The following is a 20,542-nucleotide window of genomic DNA, read 5'->3' as shown; positions in this document are numbered from 1 at the left end:
TGGGATGAATTGTGTTCCCTCAACATTCACATGATGAAATCCTAACCCCAGTACCTCAGAATGTGACCCTATTTGCAGACAGGACATTTAAAGAGGTAATTAAGTTAAAAAAAAAAAAAAAAAAGGTCATTAGGGTAGACCCTAATCCAAAATGACTGGTGTCCTTATAAGAGAAATTGGGAGACATGCATGTACAGAGGGAAGACCATCTGAAGACAGCTATTTACAAGACATGGAGAGAGTCCTCAGAAAAAAACAACCCTGCCAAAGCCTTGACCTCAGACTTCCAGCCTCCAGAACTGTGAGAAAATAAACTTCTGTTGTTTAAGCCTCTCAGTCTGTGGTATTTTGTTAGGCCGCCCTAGTAAACTAACATATCCATTAAACTGGATATGAACAACCAAATATATTGTACCTAGCATTAAGGGAAGGGTGACAGAATGAAGCCTGGATCATTTTCATGAATCCTCTACATGTCCCATGGATGTTTTACCATATTTTATACTTTAATAGATCATAAATATTTTCTGGGCTTTTTTAAAATTTATGAGTGCTTATGGTTGAAACTGCCATCAGTAGGTCATATATATAGAGAGAGATAGATCATTCAGGACTTTCTCTGTCTTTATCTTAGGATGGAAAAGGAAAAGGTGATACTGCTCTGGCCAAAAGTGCTGTCTGTCCCTGAGAATGCATTCTCTTTTTCTTCATTTTAGTATAAGGCCTACTCATCATTTCAGCAGGACACACTGGCTACCCAGCCAGACAGAGACCATCTTTTGCCACCCTCCCTGAAGGCTAGATATGATCATGTGATTAAGATCTGGCAAATGGAATTTTGGCTTATTTCTTATAACAGCCCAGCTTGCACCTAAATACATGATTGTCATTGATCCCAACTAAATTATCACATAGAAATATGACGTTTGTTTGGGTGATAAGGGGAAATAAAAGGCCAATGTAACTTCTAATCTGTACCCTCTGTACACTCACTACTGTAATAATCTCACAATATATACGATCCTGAACTAATAACTCCAAGTAAATATCTTATCTCTAACAACAAATCTATTCTGAAAGGGAAGAAAAAGACATTTATTCCCTAATGTTTATTTGACAAAAATTGTATGTAACAAATTTTTACATCTACTTGTCATCTGAATCTACATAAAGAAAATCAGTTTTCAGTTTTGATCTCATTGTATGACTAAGTTTTTACATAATGCAATTAAAATTTCCCAAATTTGGATAATCTAGATAGGCTTCTTGAATTCAGAATAAAGCACAGATCTCTTAAACATCTAGTTAACGCAGGCACATGTCTGTTAATTTAAAAAAATGAGGGGGCAGAGTGTGCTATGATTTATTTTTTTCTAAGTGCCCAAAGGCTTGGCAAAGTTTAAGGTGAAAATGCATTATTAATATCAACTATTTACTTTATATCAACACACTTTTAAGTAATGTAGTAATATATCAACTGAAAAACAATATTAAGCTATTAGTGCCTTGACCTTGAACTGTAGAGAACAATGATGTCTGATTGGCTGTCAGAGAAACAGCAAGAATCTACCAGTTGAGGATTAAAGGAAATCCCGTGCCGTTTGGTGATGGAAATGATAGTGGTCATACAGACCCCATGAGATTTTTTCTGTGACTGCGACATCAACAATCTGCTGATCTTGTGAGTCTGTCCTGCCCAACTGTCTGCAGTCTCTGCATCTTTGCCTTCCTCGTGGCTGTGGGGTCCACCTGAATAGTCTCTTAGGCAAGCTAGGAAACATAGAATCTCATCTTTGGACTGACTTTCTGACTAATGATGTATACATTTTTAAGGACTGATGTATATATTTTAAGGATGTATATATTTTTATGAATATATTTTTATTCATAACCTACCTAATCCTAAACAAGCTTTGGAGAGACACTTGCTAAAGCTTCCCACTGGCTTTATTGTATTCCTGAAATATACAGTTAAACTACTGATGAATTTTTGAGGAACGGAAGAATGAAGCACAATAATATTCATGAATCTATTATCGTTGCACACTAATAGTTCCTTGAAAAATCATACTGCTGTATGTTTCATGTATGCTAAAAATAACCTTCAGTGATATAGGTTTTACCTTTCCCCAGGCAACTTCAGAATCCAAATTACTAGGCATTCCTTCGACGGCTGATCTCTTTGTCAATTCCATATCTGTAGCTGCCAGCCATTCTGTCAAGGCATTCATTTCCTTTCGCATCTTACGGGACAATTTCAAGCATTTCTCCAACTGTTGCTTTCTTTCTGTTACCTGAAAAGAATGATAATAAAATGTAGTTTGGTTTACTTTTTCAATTCAAGTTTAATTTTAGCTACTTAATTGGAAATTTCATATTTTTGTCATTTTAAAATAACCTTTTTCTTACTTTTTAAAAATAATATTTTAGAAAAATTATATATTCTGAATATTAATAGTGAATAAGCACAGTCTAGGGAAGATGAGATCGTTTCTCCAAAAGATAGTGTCCTGCATCAGGTAGAAAGAAAAGCTATTATTTTCCCTAATATAAATAAAAATAAATTATGGACAAACTTTTTTAAATAAATAGAATGATATAAATCAAACTGAAGATATGACACGTTTCTTTTAGAAACCCTTCAGTCATCTGTCAAAGAGATAGGCAAGAACATTTACAAATGAGGCTTGCCCTTACTGGTAAGGAATCAAAATGGGGAAAGAATACTATTTCTCTCCAAAGGCATAACTATTTATAAAATACTTAGACTAGCCAATTTTATTGTCATTGCATCTTTAAAGTGTCTCACTTTTGCACAAAAACAACACAAAGAATAGGTCACTTCCTCCTTAAATATACATTTATTACCCAAAGGGGGCAACAAAATTTGATACCATAACACAATTTTCACTCTCATTAATAGAGAAATCATGACTTGATCCTGTGTTCCAGTTCTCAGTGTTTAAAACTAAGACCCTCAAAGTCAAATTGTTCCATGTTCTCACACAGAAAATGAACACATTTGTGTTTCTCCACCACTTTTCCTGATGTGCCTACATCTTGTGAGTTGGCTGGTTGAATAAAAAGCCCAGAATCTCTTATCTCTTGTTGATACACACACACACACACACACACACACACATATATGTGTGCGTGTGTATATATATATATACACACACACTTATATATTCTACAAACAAAATAACAATTCAGCCATAAGCATGAAAAAAATGGCAAAGATATCTTTAAAGAATTTTAAATACTTCAATGAAGATAAATACCCTGAAACTTTGAGAAAAATTCCAAATACTCAGCAAAATTTGTTTCTTTAACAGAGGTGTGCGTACATTAAAAAAAAAATTGTTTAGTTGCTGAGGCGGCAAATTCAATTTTTTTTTTTTTTTACAGATTTTCCCTTCTATTCTTCCCTTCAGGGAAGTGAAAGCATCTGCCATTTTGAGTTGCAAGGATTTTACTTGTATGTGGGAGAAAAAATATACACCTTATGGTGTGTTCCTATGCATAGTTATTTTTTCTATGCATTATTGGTAGAAAAAGAATTCTAGATTCAATATTTGAAATAAATTCTATCTTCCCAGAGCTAATGCATTATTGATTTTTATTTATTCTACTTTGTTTATGTCCAGATAAATAGGTTTTAATAAAACAGGAGACACTGTCATCTTAAGGAAAATTGAGTTTTACACTTTTTTTTTTTTTTGGTGGAGAAAGGATACATTTAAAATAGTGCCACCCACAGTAGAAATCATTATTTCATGAACGCTTAAAAATGTAAGTGAGGCTGACATGAGTATTGAGGCTTTAAGTATGAGCATTTGAGGCTAAAATGAATATTGCTATTTATGTATATTGTAATATAATAAGCATACAGGAACTGTAAGTATTATTATATCTAGGGTGCTAGGTGTAATATCACTCAATAAAATTAAATAGATTTAGATATAAGAAACTCTATTTTTATTCATTGAACAATTAAGCTAAGTTGGTGATATTAACCAAACTAATAAAATTGTGTTAAGAAAACTGTCATGCTCTGAACTGAAATGCCCCCAAAATTAATAAACTGAAGCCCAAGCTCCCATGTGACTGTACCTGAATATAGAGTGTTTGGAAAGTAGTTAAGGTTAAATGAGGTCACAGGGTGGGACCCTAATCAGATAGGATTGTGGCCCTACTAGAAGAGGAAGGAAAAGATATCCCTCCTTCTCCCTCCATCCCTCTTATCCTCTTCTCCCCTTCCTTCCCCACCCCTCCCACTCCCCCTCCTTCTCCACCATGTGAGAACACAGTGAGAAAGTGGCCGCCTGCAAGCCAGGAAGAGAGTCCTTACTAGACTGACACCTTGATCTTGAACTTACCAGCCTCCGGCACTGTGAGAAACAAAATGTTCTTGTTTAAGCCACCTAGTCTATGGTATTTTGTTATGGCAGCCTAAGCTGACTAATCCAAAAGAGTAATATATATTGAACTGAGGCAAGTAAAATGATTTAAATTCTGAAGACCATTAAAATAGAAGGGTTTGTATATTTATATAAAAAGAATAATACATTAAGATATCCTCTGTTTCCATAAAACAAAACCACTATTGTTGAAGGTGCTTGGAAGACTTAAATATGAACAATTTTTTCTCAGAAATGGAATGCATGACTTCTGCCATTTTATAATATGATATTTGTACATATTCCCTTTAACACTCATGTTTCTAAATCTTTATTTCAAAAATAAATGCCTGCCCCACATTTTTGCTGTGTTCTGTCATGCTTTTAAAGCTAAGTATGATTTCTTAGTAATTGTTCATTTTGCTTTAATGATATTACTCAGTGCCAAATGGTTAAATAAACATACACTTCCAAATATACATTTTCAGGGATAAAGAGGTCTTCACATCATCGTAAGAATCATTCACTCCTTAATAATAATCAACTCAGGACACTAAGAGTCCTCTAATGTCATTTTTATTGTTTTAAATTCAAAGTGATTTATTCTACATTATGTTAAATTTACTCTTGCAAAGGAAAAGATTTTGTGCAAATTCTTCAAGGCAAAGAAAAGGCCCAGACAATAATTTATATTTAAAACAGCTAATTCTCTTTCAAAACTTTAAATTAGAAGGTTTTTAAAATATAAAAATAAAGACTATCAACTAATATGAATGGTGATTTTCAGATTTTCATTTGAATCTAAAACTCACTTTCTCTCAGTCATAAGTAATTTGCAATTTGTAGCTTCAAGACATAACCTTCAATCTACTTTCAGGGTGCAATGTTAGAATTCTGACTCTGCATGGCTACTTCTCAAATATGGGCAAGCATTTACATTTGTGTCAAAGATGAAGTGACAATTTTCTCATTGATGTTGTTATATTCAATAAAGTTGGGAACCTGAGCCGTAAAAACAGACTCTCTTCTCCCCAGTGGTCTCAGTAAAGCTCTTTCTATGTAGAATGTATCAACTCCACTGTACCTAAATATAAGTCAGTATATTAGTTTATAAAATTACCAGCCTTTGAGTCATCACAAGTAAATATAGACAATGAAAAGAAGGGGCAAGTTTAGAACAAAGAAACCCTTTTAGAATTATCTGATGGACCAATAAAAATCTCTCTGAGCTGTACATATTTTTTAATGTAGACTGAAAAGAAGACCCTCGCTGATTAATTACTGTTTCTTAAGAACTGCAAATTGGAATTTATCTATCTCTCTGTCTATGTATGTATCCATGTATCTATCTATCTGTAGGGAGTAAATGATTTAGCGTTCCTAAGACATTAATTGTGCATAATTACTGACTCTTACTTTACAATATATAAGGAAAGTGGAAAGTAGCCAGTGCTTATGGTTTCAGCATGCACACACCTTTGCTCCCAGCTCATTATAATGCAATTTCAAAGCCGTTACTCTTTCATCAAGCTCTTTAGGGTTTTCCGTCTGCTTCTTCTGTACAATCTGACGTCCAGTTTTGATCACCATTTCCACTTCAGACTTCACTTCACTCAGACTTTTATACAAGTTCTAAGTTAAAACATAAAACAAAACAGAATAATAAGCAATAGTGTCTAGTTCATACTATTATTAATAAAAAGAAACAGGAGTAGAGATCACCTGAAATGCTATTCTATGGTTACAGTTTTAATGGAGTAGCATTTTGCAGCTGTGGTCAATATCTAGCTTTTGCATTTTCTGTTGATTTAATGCTTCTATTTGTAATTATATGTACACATAAAGACATGCATATTGTGTAGTTATACTTACCAAAGTAAGGGTACATAACACATATATTTAATTCTTCATTCCAAGTTTATAAAGATCATTTCTAAAAGTTATATGATTTCTATTGGGTTGGTCAAAAGGTTCCTTCAGTTTTTAAAGTAAAAATGAAAGATACATTTTTCATTTTCACCAAGAACTTTATTGAACAACACATTCATTGTTTTGTTCCACTACCTTCTGCCATTTTTCAGGTAGCTTCATAATTCCATCTTCCCAAAATGTCTTATCTTTTTGAGCAAAGAACTGTTCCAGGTGGCTTTTACGGTCTTCCAGGGAATTGAAATGTTTCCTATTAAGAGAATTTTGTAAAGACTGAAATAAATGGAAATCTGAAGGTGCAATGTCTGGTGAATACAGCAGATGAATCAGAACTTCCCAGCCAAGCTGTAACAATTTGTGCCTGGTCATCAAAGAAACATGCGGTCTTGCGTTATCCTGACGGAAGATTATGCATTTTCTGTTGACTAATTCTGGACTCTTTTTGTCAAGTGCTGCTTTCAGTTGGTCTAATTGGGAGCAGTACTTGTTGGAATTAACCATTTGGTTTTCCAGAAAAAGCTCGTAATACAGGACTCCCTTCCAATCCCACCATGTACAGAACATCACCTTCTTTGGATGAAGACCGGCCTTTGGCATGGTTGGTGGTGGTTCAATTCGCTTGGCCCACGATCTCTTCTGTTCCACACTGTCGTACAGTATCCACTTTCCATCCCCCGTCACAATTTGTTTTGAAAACAGAACGTTTTCGTTACATTTAAGTAGAGAATCGCAGGCAGAAATACGGTCAAGAAGTTTTTTTTCACTTAACTTATGTGGAACCCAAACACCAAAGCAATTCACATAACCAAGCTGGTGCAAACGATGTTCAGCACTTGATTTGGATATTCTGAGTATGTTGGCTATCTCCTGCATGGTATAACATTGATAGTTCTCAAAAACTGTCTCGATCACTATCAACATCAACTGGTCTACCCAACCCTGGAGCATCATCCAGTGAGAAATCTCCAGCACGAAACTTCGCAAACCAGTTTTTTTTTTAACATCTTTATTGGAGTATAACTGCTTTACAATGGTGTGTTAGTTTCTGCTTTATAACAAAGTGAATCAGTTATACATATACATATATCCCCATATCTCTTCCCTCTTGCATCTCCCTCCCTCCCACCCTCCCTATCCCACCCCTCTAGGTGGTCACAAAGCACCGAGCTGATCTCCCTGTGCTATGCGGCTGCTTCCCACTAGCTATCTATTTCACGGTTGGTAGTATATATGTCCATGCCACTCTCTCACTTTGTCACAGCTTACCCTTCCCCCTCCCCGTATCATCAAGTCCATTCTCTAGTAGGTCTGCGTCTTTATTCCTGTCTTGCCCCTAGGTTCTTCATGACCAATTGTTTTGTTTTTTAGATTCCATATATATGTGCTAGCATATGATATTTGTTTTTCTCTTTCTGACTTGCTTCACTCTGTATGACAGACTCTAGGTCTATCCACCTCACTACAAATAACTCAATTTTGTTTCTTTTTATGGCTGAGTAATATTCCATTGTATATATGTGCCACATCTTCTTTATCCATTCATCTGTTGATGGACCCTTAGGTTGCTTCCATGTCCCGGCTATTGTAAATAGAGCTGAAATGAACATGGTGGTACATGACTCTTTTTGAATTATGGTTTGCTCAGGGTATATGCCCAGTAGTGGGATTGCTGGGTCATATGGTAGTTCTATTTTTAAGGAACCTCCATACTGTTCTCCATAGAGCCGTATCAGTTTACATTCCCACCAACAGTGCAAGAGGGTTCCCTTTTCTCCACACCCTCTCCAGGATTTATTGTTTGTAGATTTTTTGATGATGGCCATTCTGACCGGTGTGACATGATATCTCACTGTAGTTTTGATTTGCATTTCTCTAATGATTAATGATGTTGAGCATTCTTTCATGTGTTTGTTTGCAATCTGTATATCTTCTTTGGAGAAATGTCTATTTAGGTCTTCTGCCTATTTTTGGATTGGGTTGTTTGTTTTTTTTTATACTGAGCTACATGAGCTGCTTGTATATTTTGGAGATTAATCCTTTGTCCGCTGATTCGTTTGCAAATATTTTCTCCCATTCTGAGGGTTGTGTTTTCGTCTTGTTTATGGTTTCCTTTGCTGTGCAAAAGCTTTGAAGTTTCATTAGGTCCCATTTGTTTATTTTTGTTTTTATTTCCATTTCTCTAGGAGGTGGGTCAAAAAGGATCTTGCTGTGACTTACATCATAGAGTGTTCTGCCTATGTTTTCCTCTAAGAGTTTGATAGTGTCTGGCCTTACATTTAGGTCTTTAATCCATTTGGAGTTTATTTTGGTGTATGGTGTTAGGGAGTGTTCTAATTTCATTCTTTTACATGTAGCTGTCCAGTTTTCCCAGCACCACTTATTGAAGAGGCTGTCTTTTCTCCTGTATATTCTGTATATTCTTGCCTCCTTTATCAAAGATAAGGTGACCATATGTGCGTGGGTTTATCTCTGGGCTTTCTATCCTGTTCCATTGATCTATCTTTCTGTTTTTGTGCCAGTACCATACTGTCTTGATTACTATAGCTTTGTAGTATAGTCTGAAGTCAGGGAGCCCAGCAAACCACTTTTGACATGTTTGATCAGCCACAGCACCTTCTCCATACACTGAACAAATCTTTTTTTGCATTTTTACCTTTCTTGAAATAATAAAGCATAATATGCTGAAAACATTGCTTTTTTTCTCCCATCTTCAATATTAAAATGGCTACACAAAAATTCACCAATTTTGATGTGTTTTTTTTAGATGCATGCTGATATGACAGCTGTCACAATACAATCTAACAAAATTGTTTTGAATGAAGTTAAACACAACTAAGTGCTAGTGGAGCCATCTTACAGTAAAAACCAAACAAACTTTTTGGTCAACCCAAGTTTTTAAATGTTACAATTATATAATTCTAGCTGTGAGTTTGGAAAAATTCATTTACTCATTCCCCAGGTATTTGTTGAGTGCCTGCTTATACCAGACAGTATTTGAGTCACTAGAGAATCAGTGGTGGCCAAGCCAGACACGTTCAGTGTTGTTCTCATGGTGCTATGTTACAGTCGGGATAAAACATCTAAATTTCCAGACCATAATTTCAATATACATTAAATCATATATAAGGAGGGAAGGTAATTTTAAATGTTAATTAATTATACAAATTTATTTTCTTAATGGGGCTGATTAATTAACTATAGAGTGATATAAAATATTATGTAAAACTCACATGTACATCACAACTATAAAGAACACATATATTGGTTCACAGTAGTATACTGCCATAACAAATCCTCATGAAACAAATGTCATAGCTTTCCCTTGTAGTTATTTTACTTGGAAAGATATGTGCATTTGAATGTATGTATATATGTATGCATGCATACATGTACATATGTATATGTCTATATGTATACATGCATATGTAATAGTTTACTTATACATTGCTGCATTAAGTTGTTCAGTGGTGAGTCTGAACAACAAATATTTATTTTATTGGTACTAAGAAATAAAGTTGCTAGTAGGTAATTGCTGTTATTTGGGAGTCAGGAAAGAAATTAGGTTTGTTTTTTTCTTTTCAGTTTAAAATCAGTGTTTAAAACAAAGCATTTTGTAAATGCTAAGCAATTATCCTATTCATTAAGGCTACAGACATAAATATTTCCACCTTAATCCCTTCTTTGATGATTGCCTGATGTTATTCCTTTATTAATAATTGTGAGTTCTTTCTGAACTTTCCATATGATTTTTTAATTCATTTACTTCTATCTTAGGAATTATAAACATATCTGGGTATTCAGAAACATTTAAATCATTAATTATCACACTGGGACTGAATTCTTGAATTTTGGAATCAGAGATACTTCCAAATGACTTACTATTTAAATTTTTTTAAATGTCAATTATTTACCTTTATGAGGAAAGCTCACTCAAAGTACTAAATAGCCATTTACATCGTATCATTCAATAGACAGATAAAATATTTAGCATTAAGAAAGGAAAACAGTCTTTACATTTGCTTGTGTTCATGTTTGTAAGACTTCTTTTTTTTAAGGCCGCGCCATGTAGCATATGTGATCTTAGTTCCCCGACCAGGGATAGAACCCGTGCCCCCTGCATTGGGAGCATGGAGTCTTAACCATTGAACCGCCAGGGAAGTCCCTGTAAGACTTTTTTTTAACAGAACAAAAATTACTTGAAAGCAAAGGCCATGATTATAGTATATGTGAGAGAGCATCTTAAGTAATGAAAAATTACAAAAGTTGTGAAGAAAATATATCCTTATGGAAGAACGACTTGAATTGGTCCTGACATTTAAACCAGAACCAGAACCAGATTGAGTAAATATTTTGATTTGTTTCCTCTGTACTGAGTCAGGGCATAGTAACACCTGGGTGCCGGTAGGGTTTTTTTTTTTTTTGCAGTTCATATTAACTAGCAGACAAGTTTTATGAGGTACCATTAGAGACCTGTTCCTAGAAAAGAATGAACAGCTCTCCCTTTGTGAATATACTTAGCCATGATGATAATGTACGTGGGTCATTTTGCTTTCAATTTTTTTTAAAATGTAAGATGAAATATGCTCCCATGTATTCCTAATGCTACTTATCTAATACCAGCTAATATATAAAATGATATTCAAAATTTCTTTTGGGGGTGAGAATATTTATAATACTGATGCCACTGAAATGCAGCCTGTATTATTAAGCTACGTTACTGAATAAAAATTACTCCATAATTTTTCACAAAGAAAATTTGTGTTTATAAGAATGATATCTTCCCATTCATAATGATATGACTGAAATGTACCCAAGGGTTTCTTTTTCATTTATGTTATGGAGTAGAAGCAGGAACAATACTTAAACACAAAGTACTAAATAAACTTTTTTCCCATTAATGTTAATAGCACTCAGTGTTTTTATTTTATGTGAATTTCTACCCTGATACTCCATAGTACACATACATTTATAATAATACTTATATTTACTCTAGTAGATGCCCTCATAATTCAGCTTTACATTATCAGAAGAGTCATCTGACTTGGTGAATTTTCAATAAGTGGAACAAAGAACACTGCTCTAAATCCCCGTAGTGAAGATTTACACTACAGGCTAATAGTCGGTGCCTCTTTATTTTGTCTTTGTGGTCTGGCAGAATTTCACTGCATATCCAGCCCTGATATTTAATGGAAAGATACTAGGGTTTGGAGTAAGCATGCCTGGATTGGAATTTTGCTTTTGCCTTTCACTTGCTGTTTGTCTTTAAATTCTCTCATTTAATGTGTGGCCTTGAGAATTAAAGGTGACTTGTGTGGATCACTTAGCTTCCTTGGCACTCATTTCTAGAATTGTTTTTATTACTGTGGATACTGCTGTTGTTGCTGTTTGCAGACTAACATATTTCTTTCCAGGATTTCCATTTAAAAATATTTTCAAAGTTCCATAAGAATTAAACAAAGGCAATTTCCTTTATATTCTGCACAGTCCTTGAAAAATTATAGACTCAAAGAAGACATTTTCAGAAGAGGTATTAAGTGGCTACTACTTCAGTAATAGTTCTTGTCTCTCAATACACCTGTGCTAATTTTTGTTCTTATACCAAATATTGTTCCTTATTCCAATAAGGAAAGTCAAGGGGTAGCTGCATATTTGCCATCTGAAATACATACCACACAATGATTTAACTGTGACTGTACTACTTCCTGTTCAACACTCTTTGTTTCCAATGCAGGCAAGTGCATCTTCACTTCATCTAAAATCATCTTACTTTCCTGTAGACGCTGCTCAAAATTGGCTGGCTTCTGGAATAATCGAAACTTCATGGAAACATCTTGCAATTTTTTCTGTAAAGAAAAAACACCAATTTAATTTTGCCTTCCAAACAATAACCAGTCATATTCTTGTTAACGTATCTTCCTTTATTCTGGAAGATATACAAGAATAAAAATAAAAACAAACTGAAGAAACCCTCTTTTCATTTGTCCAGCACAAAGAATACATGCATTTGGGAAAAGAATTCAGTAATTGTTCTTAAAGTGATACTAAATAAATGACAATTTATTAACCTATTTTATCCTTAAAAGGTAGAATTCAAAATAGTCTGTATCATTTATACATTATTTGTAGTTTTCAACTAATGCCCTTAATTCCAATTTGCTAATAAGCAAGTTATCTAATATAGACTATATTTTAATATCCAACTAAAACAAGCTCCTTAGTTAATGGAATAATACATACCTGTGTCACTTCAATTTGGGATAGTACCCTTTGGGCAGCTTCCTTTCCCTGGTAATGTTTCTTCATTTCCTCTAAACTGATCTCATGACTTGTCAAATCAGATTGGATTTTCTGTTGGGAGGACAGCATTATAAGTCAGCATGCTCTGCAAGTTACTGCAAAGAACAACTCACCTTCCAAGAAAATGGAATTTGAAACTCTCTCAAAACATTATTACAATGTAGCCTCTTTCAAAATGACAATAAATTGATTTTTTTACTTATCAAAAGTTATCAAAATGAAATTATTTATCTCCTATTGGGCTTATTAATAAAAATAAATTATCCTTTTGAATCAGTGATAATGAATAGCTGTTTCAGATATAATTTTCAGTAGGAAGTATCTATTTATATCTAATATGTGAAATTTATATTCTTTTGTCTTTGTATTTACATTCAAAGCTGACCAAAGATGTTAGCCTTTATTTTAAAAAAGCCAACTATGGCAGCGATAAGGCATAATGAGAAAGTTGAATGTGGACAATATTCCTTAATAGTGATCTTTACTCAGAAATTCTATGCCATATTTCAGTTAAATTTCAGGGAAGCTATGTATCTAGGAAAGGGAAGCTAAATGTCTCGACTGGCCTTGCTTTTTGTCTGATATGTACTTAATAGCTTCCTACAGAGACTGTTTTTTAAACTTTAAATAAATATAAAATATTTATATATTTTCTAAAATGAGTAAGGACATTTTTGATCAAGTTGTATTTAAAAGTATGTCTGTATTTGACTTATACACTTCTGAGCCAGTTACAGGAGTGGGTCAAATCTGGTAGTGTGCAGAGACAAAAACAATAAATTCATTCATTTATTTCTACCAGATCCAGCAAAAATTAGCTACTGGTCAAATTATTCGAATTTAAAATTCAGTCATTGTCAGATTATCGTAAATAAGAGAAGAAGAAAATGATTAACTTATACCACAGGGCCCATAAAATTTCCATGCAACACAATTTGTATAATGCATATTAATATAACCTAATTTACACCAATTGGAGTCAATTCTGGCACATATTATTAGAAAATAACATCAGTTTGCTTAGCAGTTACCACAGAGAACTACAGCCCTGAAATGAGTAATGAGAAACTCCAAGAAAATGGGTTAAGTGGTGAAGGAGTTTTTCAGAATACAAGGTTATAAATGTACAGATACACCTTAATATTATTCCTTAGCATATTGATCCTAATAATTATAAAGGCAGAGTAATTACAAATTACTTAAGTAATTAGAATTCTGGTTTAAAATAAAGAAGAGCAAAGACTCAAGCAAATCCATATATATATGTATATATTTTTACTATATATAGTATCTTCAGTGGTTGAACTACGACATTGCATAAGAAATAGTGGTATGTACCTATTCTCCAGGAACCATAGAATTTGGGGGTTAGGGATCCATGTTAGTGCATAGCATTGTTCATACACCTAGAAATACTAAGGAGTCTGAAAAAATTTAATGGGAGTATACACAGTAGAGTAATACTTACAGGAGAGTTAATAGATGTCATAGGAGAGGTGATGTTAAAGTAGACTATGAATAATTAGTAAGCATTGCTGGGGGCATCAGATGCTTTAGGAGGTTTATGATCTTAACTTCTCAGGTGGAAAAGTCTCACCCCTTCAAAATGGTGGGCCAATAACAGCCATGTCTCTGTCACATAACTCTGGCCACCCCCAAGTCATGGAAAATTAGAACATGAAGAATGTTTGTGCCCAGTTAGGTCCATCAGACTCTCTCGGAACTGACAGGAGAAAGTCTGGTCAAGCTCTGTGGGCGCTTGGAACTGTGTCACGTATGAGACTGTGCTTATGAAGTCCCTAGTTTGCACTGTCAGTTTAGGAAGAACAAAGATCCATAACCAGAGAGAGAAGTAAGAAAGAGATAGTAGGAACAAAAATATTGATGGCTTTCAATCATAGGCTGAAGCAGAGAGCATCTGCCAAAGATGGCTGCAACAACAGTGTCCATACCACATACTCCTCTTACCATTCCCCCACTAAGAGGTAGAGTTTATTTCTTCACCTCTTTAAATCTAGGTCAGCCTTATGATTGCCTTGACCAGTAAAACAGAGCACAAGTAATGCTCTGCCATTTATGGGAAAAGCCCTTAACTGGCCTAGTGGCTTCCACTTCTGCCTTTTTGGAACACTCATTCTTTGGATGCCCCCTCTTGGAACCCATCTGACATGCTGTGAAAAGCCTAAGCCACATAAAGAAGCTGTGGAGAAGTGTTTCAGTGAATAGTCCCAAGTGAGCTTTCAGCTCACAGTGAGCATCAATGCTAGACATGAAGGGACCATCTTGGGCATCCAGCCTATTTGAGCTTATAAGTCACCGTAGTACCAGCCAACAAATGCCCGCAATCACATGAGAGACCCCAAGAGAAACCATCCAGCTGAGCCTTCTCAATCCACAAAACCATTAAGAGAAAATGATAATTTGCTGTTACAAGTGACCAAAACACAGGTTCTAGTCTCTTCCTGAGTAAAAACGTTATTCTTGCCCTTGGTTTCCATGAGACATTCCTGTGCCCTTATGACCAGCTCCCTTCCCTCATTTTTGTTTTGGCTTTAGTTAATTCATTTTTGTTACTTGTACCTAAGTGTACTAAAGAGTACACTGGATATGCAAGGAGATGAGAGTTTTAAAAACAAAAGCATTCTTGAATGAGGGAAAACAAGGTGTGGACAAGGCACTGAACCACATGAAGAGTTTGGGAGAACTGAAATAATGCATAGAGAATTAATACACATCCACAGAAATATAACTAGAAACGTAGGTGGGAATGAGGTATTAAATAACCTCATGGCCTAAATGAAAAGTGTCTAGTTTTTTTAATATGAAGATAAAGTTTAAAAGTGATCAGAATCACAGATAATGGTTTTACTGCTAATACTTAATCTAACTATTAAGGCAATTCATAATGAGAGAATTCTTCTATAAACTCAGTAATACTTTGATATGAATTTGTATTTTATTAATCATATATAGCTACATATGTGTGTGCATTTTTTTTAAAAAGAAGCAGCATCATTTGTACAAACAGTATTTATTTTAGTGCACTCAAACATTAGAGGGAAATAGAAAGGGAGCGTCAGGAGAGAACCATGGAGAACAGAAAAATTTAGGGATGGGAGAAGAAGGGAAACACCAAAGAAAGATAAGGAACAGTCTAAGAGAAGAAGAGGAACAACCAGGAAAGAGAGAGGGTGCCACTGAAATCAAGTGCTGTGAGAGCTTTAAGAATGAGCGAGAGGTCGACAATGTCAATTTTGAGACAGATCAAATGAGATAAGTACTAATAAGGGCATATTAGCTGGTCAATGAGCACTGTAGCTAGGACAGAATCCGTAGATGGTAAGAGCAGAAATCAGGTTTTCAAGGGCTGAAGACTGATTAAGGACAAGGAAATACCCTTATAAAACAGTTTAAATCATTTTTGAAGACTTTTGTCTCCCCACATAATGAAATGTAGGTCAGTGAGAATTGAACACGTATTAAGGCCATATGAAAGAAGCCAATGGACGAAGCATTTTTTTTAAAGCATATATGAAGATAATTGATTAGAAGAACCTTGGAGGAAATGAGAGGAAATGAGAGGAAATGGAGTGAAGGGCAAAGATCAATAATCAGTGGAAAATATTGACAGGTGGAGAGGTGCCACTCTTTCAGAAGCCAAAGGTAATACATAAAGATTTTGGATGTGGAGAAGCAGAAAGTGTAATGCTTCCTACTTGATGCTCTCTGGGAATCAGAATAGTGTTAAGAGAAATCTGGATTTAAATCTCAGGGCTCTGACTTGCCACCTGGGCAAAGCACCAAACTTTTTTGAGCCTCAATTTTCTCATCTCTAAACTGATGGTGATAATGACAAGCCAGCAATGAAGCATTATCATAATTTGTAGGCAGAGTATCTGGGAAAATTCTCATGTCTGCAGTAGACAACTATATTGGTTTTGGTAAAAAGATTAGAGGCGATAGTATATGTAAAAATACCTGCTCAAGTTGTCTGCACAAATATCTACTCATAAATTGTCAGTGTCATTATATATCATTTGTCTATAAGCATGAGCCTCTTGATATCTGCTGAGGATGAGAGAGGAGAGGATTGAGGAGGAATCAAAAGGAAAGTGATGAAAGTTGCATAGCCATTACAGAAACTGGGAAAGGAAAATGATGAGTGAAAAATTAAAAAGATATTCAGAGAGAGCAGAGGGCCCAAATTATATACCTGTAGCAGTATCTGTCCACATGTTTTTGATTAATTCATCCATTTGGCACTCAAGGTATATATAGTAGAGGAAAAAATGAAATATACACCTAATTCCTTTAGCCTTTTATACTAGAGGGGTGAGAGAAGAGCACTGAAAGAAATAATCATTATTATCATCATCACCAAAATGGACATCTGTGTGACCTTATGTCCCAACAGTTCACATATATTCATTTAATTATCTAATCAAACTAAGGTAAGTATTTACCATCCTAAATTACAATTACAAATGAGATTAGAAATGTTGACTTGTCCAAGATAAAGTTAGAAAGTAGCAAATTCAATGCTCTTTAAGCTATAGTGACTCTTAAATTATGATTTAAAAATAAAAATATCCTCCAATTGGACATTTATCAGAAACAAACAGACATCTAATCTTATTTGCATACTAATAATACTTAGCTTATCCATTCAATTCAAGAAGGAGATTCTGCGTCTACCACCTTATTCCACACAGTGAGAACAAACCATTGACCCTATTCTTAAAGAATATCTGTTCTAGGGAAACGGAACATAGAGATACAAGTAAATTACAAAGCAGAAATGCATGCAATATAATGGAAAAATGATGCTATGCCATACAAGAGAAATATTTATTTCTACTATAGAATCTGGTAAAAGTTTAAGAAATTGGTGTAATTTAAGTTCCATATGGCTGATAAGGGGGTTTTAGAGGGGTAGATAAGATAATAAGAAAATGGGAATTCATTCCAGGTTGTGGGAACCATGCTAGAAAAGACTGAATTTGGAGTGTGCAGAGTGTGAATACTTAGTTTCACGGAAGTAGAACTGGATTTGGGTAGAGTAAAACTTACTATCTAGAGGAGGAATTAATGAAAAGCTACTGAACCTTAAGTTTCAGGGCTGGTCACTTGCAAAAAGAATTCTTCTATAACAGTATTTAATTTTCTATTTGTAATTTGTATAGTTTTCTTTTTCTTAAAGGTCGCCCCCTTAGAGCTGCCTGCAGTAGCATAGCATTACAAAAGAAAACCAAAATAACTTAAGTGATCATTGAAACACAGGTCTTCTGATGATTAATTCCACATTTTTCCAGATGAGCCATACTGTTGTCATGACTTAAAAACAATAGGAACAACAATAACTTACAAAAACACATGACCAAAAACTTAACTTTTATCTGTCACAAGGGGATGTGAAGGACCATGTAACATGTGAAGGGAAAGTTTGGCAATTTGGAAGTTTCAATGCAAAGAATTACACGGACTTTGAAATGTTCATATTTATATCAAGCAGTTACACAGACTGTTGAGAGGATGAATTTCTATACTCTTAGAAAGGTCACCACTACTAAAATTATTAAAACTGAAAAAAATGATGGTTGAACATCATATAAAACTTAGATTTTATCATAATTTGTAGGCAGCATTTCTAGAAAAATTCTCATATCTGTAGTGTGATTCCAATAGGATTAGAGATCAAAATTTCCTTATAAATTGAGAATATTATATATGAAAGGAGCACAGGGGCTAAATATATTTTGTTAATTAAGGATAACCATGTGTCTGTGCTACAGAACTTCTCAGAATATTTTATATATTAATATGCATTAATATCCAAGAGGGATACAATTCTTTGCTCAAATTATCCTTTTACTTTTCTTTGGCAGAGTATATCACACAAGTAGATTTGGGAAGAACTATCTCATGTACTTAATGTATATATTTAGTGATAACAATTTAATTCATTATTAAGATAAGATAAAAATGGACATCTATTTCCAATTGATTTTACTTTGGGAAGGCTGTATAACATGCATCACACTTATACTTAGCTAGCACCTTTAAAAATTGATTCCACAATTCTTACTTTAAACTGATAATTCATCTTTAGTTTGTACTTAGGATATCTTTTACCACCTACTTTATTTAATGTCATCAGATTATCATTCTGGAACTACATAATTTAAAAATCCTTATCACTTTAGGGCAGGCTTATTGTGAAATAGATAAGTGATTTGTTTAAATAACAGTATTATGGAAAATTATAGGTAAAATGGACAATCTCCCATTTACAAATTCCTCTTAAAAAAAGAGGAATATTACATCGTCTTTCCTGATACTATAATCAGACAATGAAAAAAATAACATTTAAAAAACTTTTTAATGTAGAAGAAAACACTGGGATTGGAAGATTTCATCCAAAGGATAATGATTTCCATAGTTGGCTACCGGATTTCTAAGGTCTGCTAAAGATCTAAAGACTGTACTATTTGAGTTCTATATTCACCTAAAATATACATCTACTAGCATACGGATGATAAGTGTTTGAAGAAAATAAACAACTGATCTTGTGAAACTGTCAGCTTCATATAAAATCAGTAATTTGTAAAAGAAACAAAATGAAAGGAAGTAGCAAATGAGTGCTGCTGATTTAGAATACCCATGTATGCTCTAAAAAGAGCTCTCAATCCAATATTTCTCAGGGTCACTAGATGTTTTCCATAAAAGTGAAATAATATAAAGCTAATTATATCGTCATGCCCTTACCAAAAAAAGACATTTGACAATACAGTAATTATGTTCACAACTAGCACTATATATTGAAAGTAGGAAACAACAGTGGAAATGAATATAACCATTTTTTCCATTAGAGATGGTAAAGGGCAAATTAGAAAACTAAAAATCAATCAAACATTAATGACATTTCCAATATAGCATTTTACAATTAACTGAGCAGAGAGCAGGGCTTTTTATCATGATTTACCTCATCAGACCATTCTCATATATCAAATTAATGACAGAAAATGGCAAGCAAAATTAAGCCGTAACTGCCTAAAGTATTTAATGGAAAAAAGGAAACTTTGTATCAAATAATTATGGAAGCTTTTCTCACATCAAAAAAAGAAAATGACTCCGAGGAAAAAAAATAACTAAAATATTTCAGAAAGAAAAATATTAGAAGATGTGAGGTTAAGACTACGAATGGAGAAATTTAACACTGTTAGACGAGTAATTTTTAAACAGTAATTTTGATATTGCATCCTCAAGAAGGGGAAATGGCCACATGCAACACATATTCTAAAATTAAAAGAAGAAAATGTACTCGAGGATCTTGGATACTTTGTACTTTTAAAACATGTGGAGGGGCTTCCCTGGTGGTGCAGTGGTTGAGAATCTGACTGCTAATGCAGGGGACACGGGTTCGAGACCTGGTCTGGGAGGATCCCACATGTCGCGGAGCAACTAGGCCCGTGAGCCACAACTACTGAGCCTGCGCGCCTGGAGCCTGTGCTCCGCAACAAGAGAGGCCGTGATAGTGAGAGGCCCGCGAACCGTGATGAAGAGCGGCCCCCGCTTGACACAGCCCTCGCACAGAAACGAAGACCCAGCACAGCAAAAATAAATTAATAAATTAATAAACTCCTACTCCCAACATCTTAAAAAAAATGTGGAACATGAAAAAAATATAATCTTTCACATCTTCTGCAACTCTTGCTTGTGATTATTTCCCACACGATTAAACACGTCAAAATCACAATAATAGTCATTTTATATTGGGAAGTAATCAGTTCTATATAGTAATACACAGAGGCAGCACTTCAGTGTTAGAACAGATTTAAAATTCATTGCATTGTGTTTACCATTATATCTATATTACTGGGTAAAAGAAAGGAAATTATTTGTTATGGTTATGTGGA

General features: G+C 34.4%; 1 protein-coding gene across 1 annotated transcript; it reads right to left on the bottom strand.

The window, feature by feature from the left end:
* Positions 1–2,000: 2,000 nt before the first annotated feature.
* LOC149744372 (dystrophin-like) lies at positions 2,001–6,061 on the bottom strand. Its single transcript, XM_089904645.1, has 2 exons — positions 5,877–6,061; positions 2,001–2,294 (listed from the first exon to the last, which is right to left on the bottom strand). Exons 1-2 carry the CDS (start codon positions 5,988–5,990, stop codon positions 2,034–2,036), a joined length of 375 nt encoding a protein of 124 aa, XP_089760771.1. The 5' UTR covers positions 5,991–6,061; the 3' UTR covers positions 2,001–2,033.
* Positions 6,062–20,542: the final 14,481 nt, after the last annotated feature.

The sequence above is a fragment of the Delphinapterus leucas genome, chromosome X (genome assembly GCF_059928025.1).
Source record: "Delphinapterus leucas isolate spDelLeu-1000000601 "Yukka" chromosome X, BTC_Dleu_Yukka2, whole genome shotgun sequence".
In the NCBI taxonomy this organism is placed as follows: domain Eukaryota; kingdom Metazoa; phylum Chordata; class Mammalia; order Artiodactyla; family Monodontidae; genus Delphinapterus; species Delphinapterus leucas.
The sequence above is the reverse complement of the archived record's forward strand: the minus strand, read 5'-3'. Positions and strand labels throughout refer to the sequence as shown.

Excerpts from the sequence above, each read along its gene's own strand:
- LOC149744372 (XM_089904645.1), bottom strand. The coding sequence starts at position 5,990 with ATGGTGATCAAAACTGGACGTCAGATTGTACAGAAGAAGCAGACGGAA. Across the intron at positions 2,295-5,876 it reads ATAATGAGCTGGGAGCAAAG|GTAACAGAAAGAAAGCAACA; the intron begins GTGTGTGCATGC and ends CATTCTTTTCAG.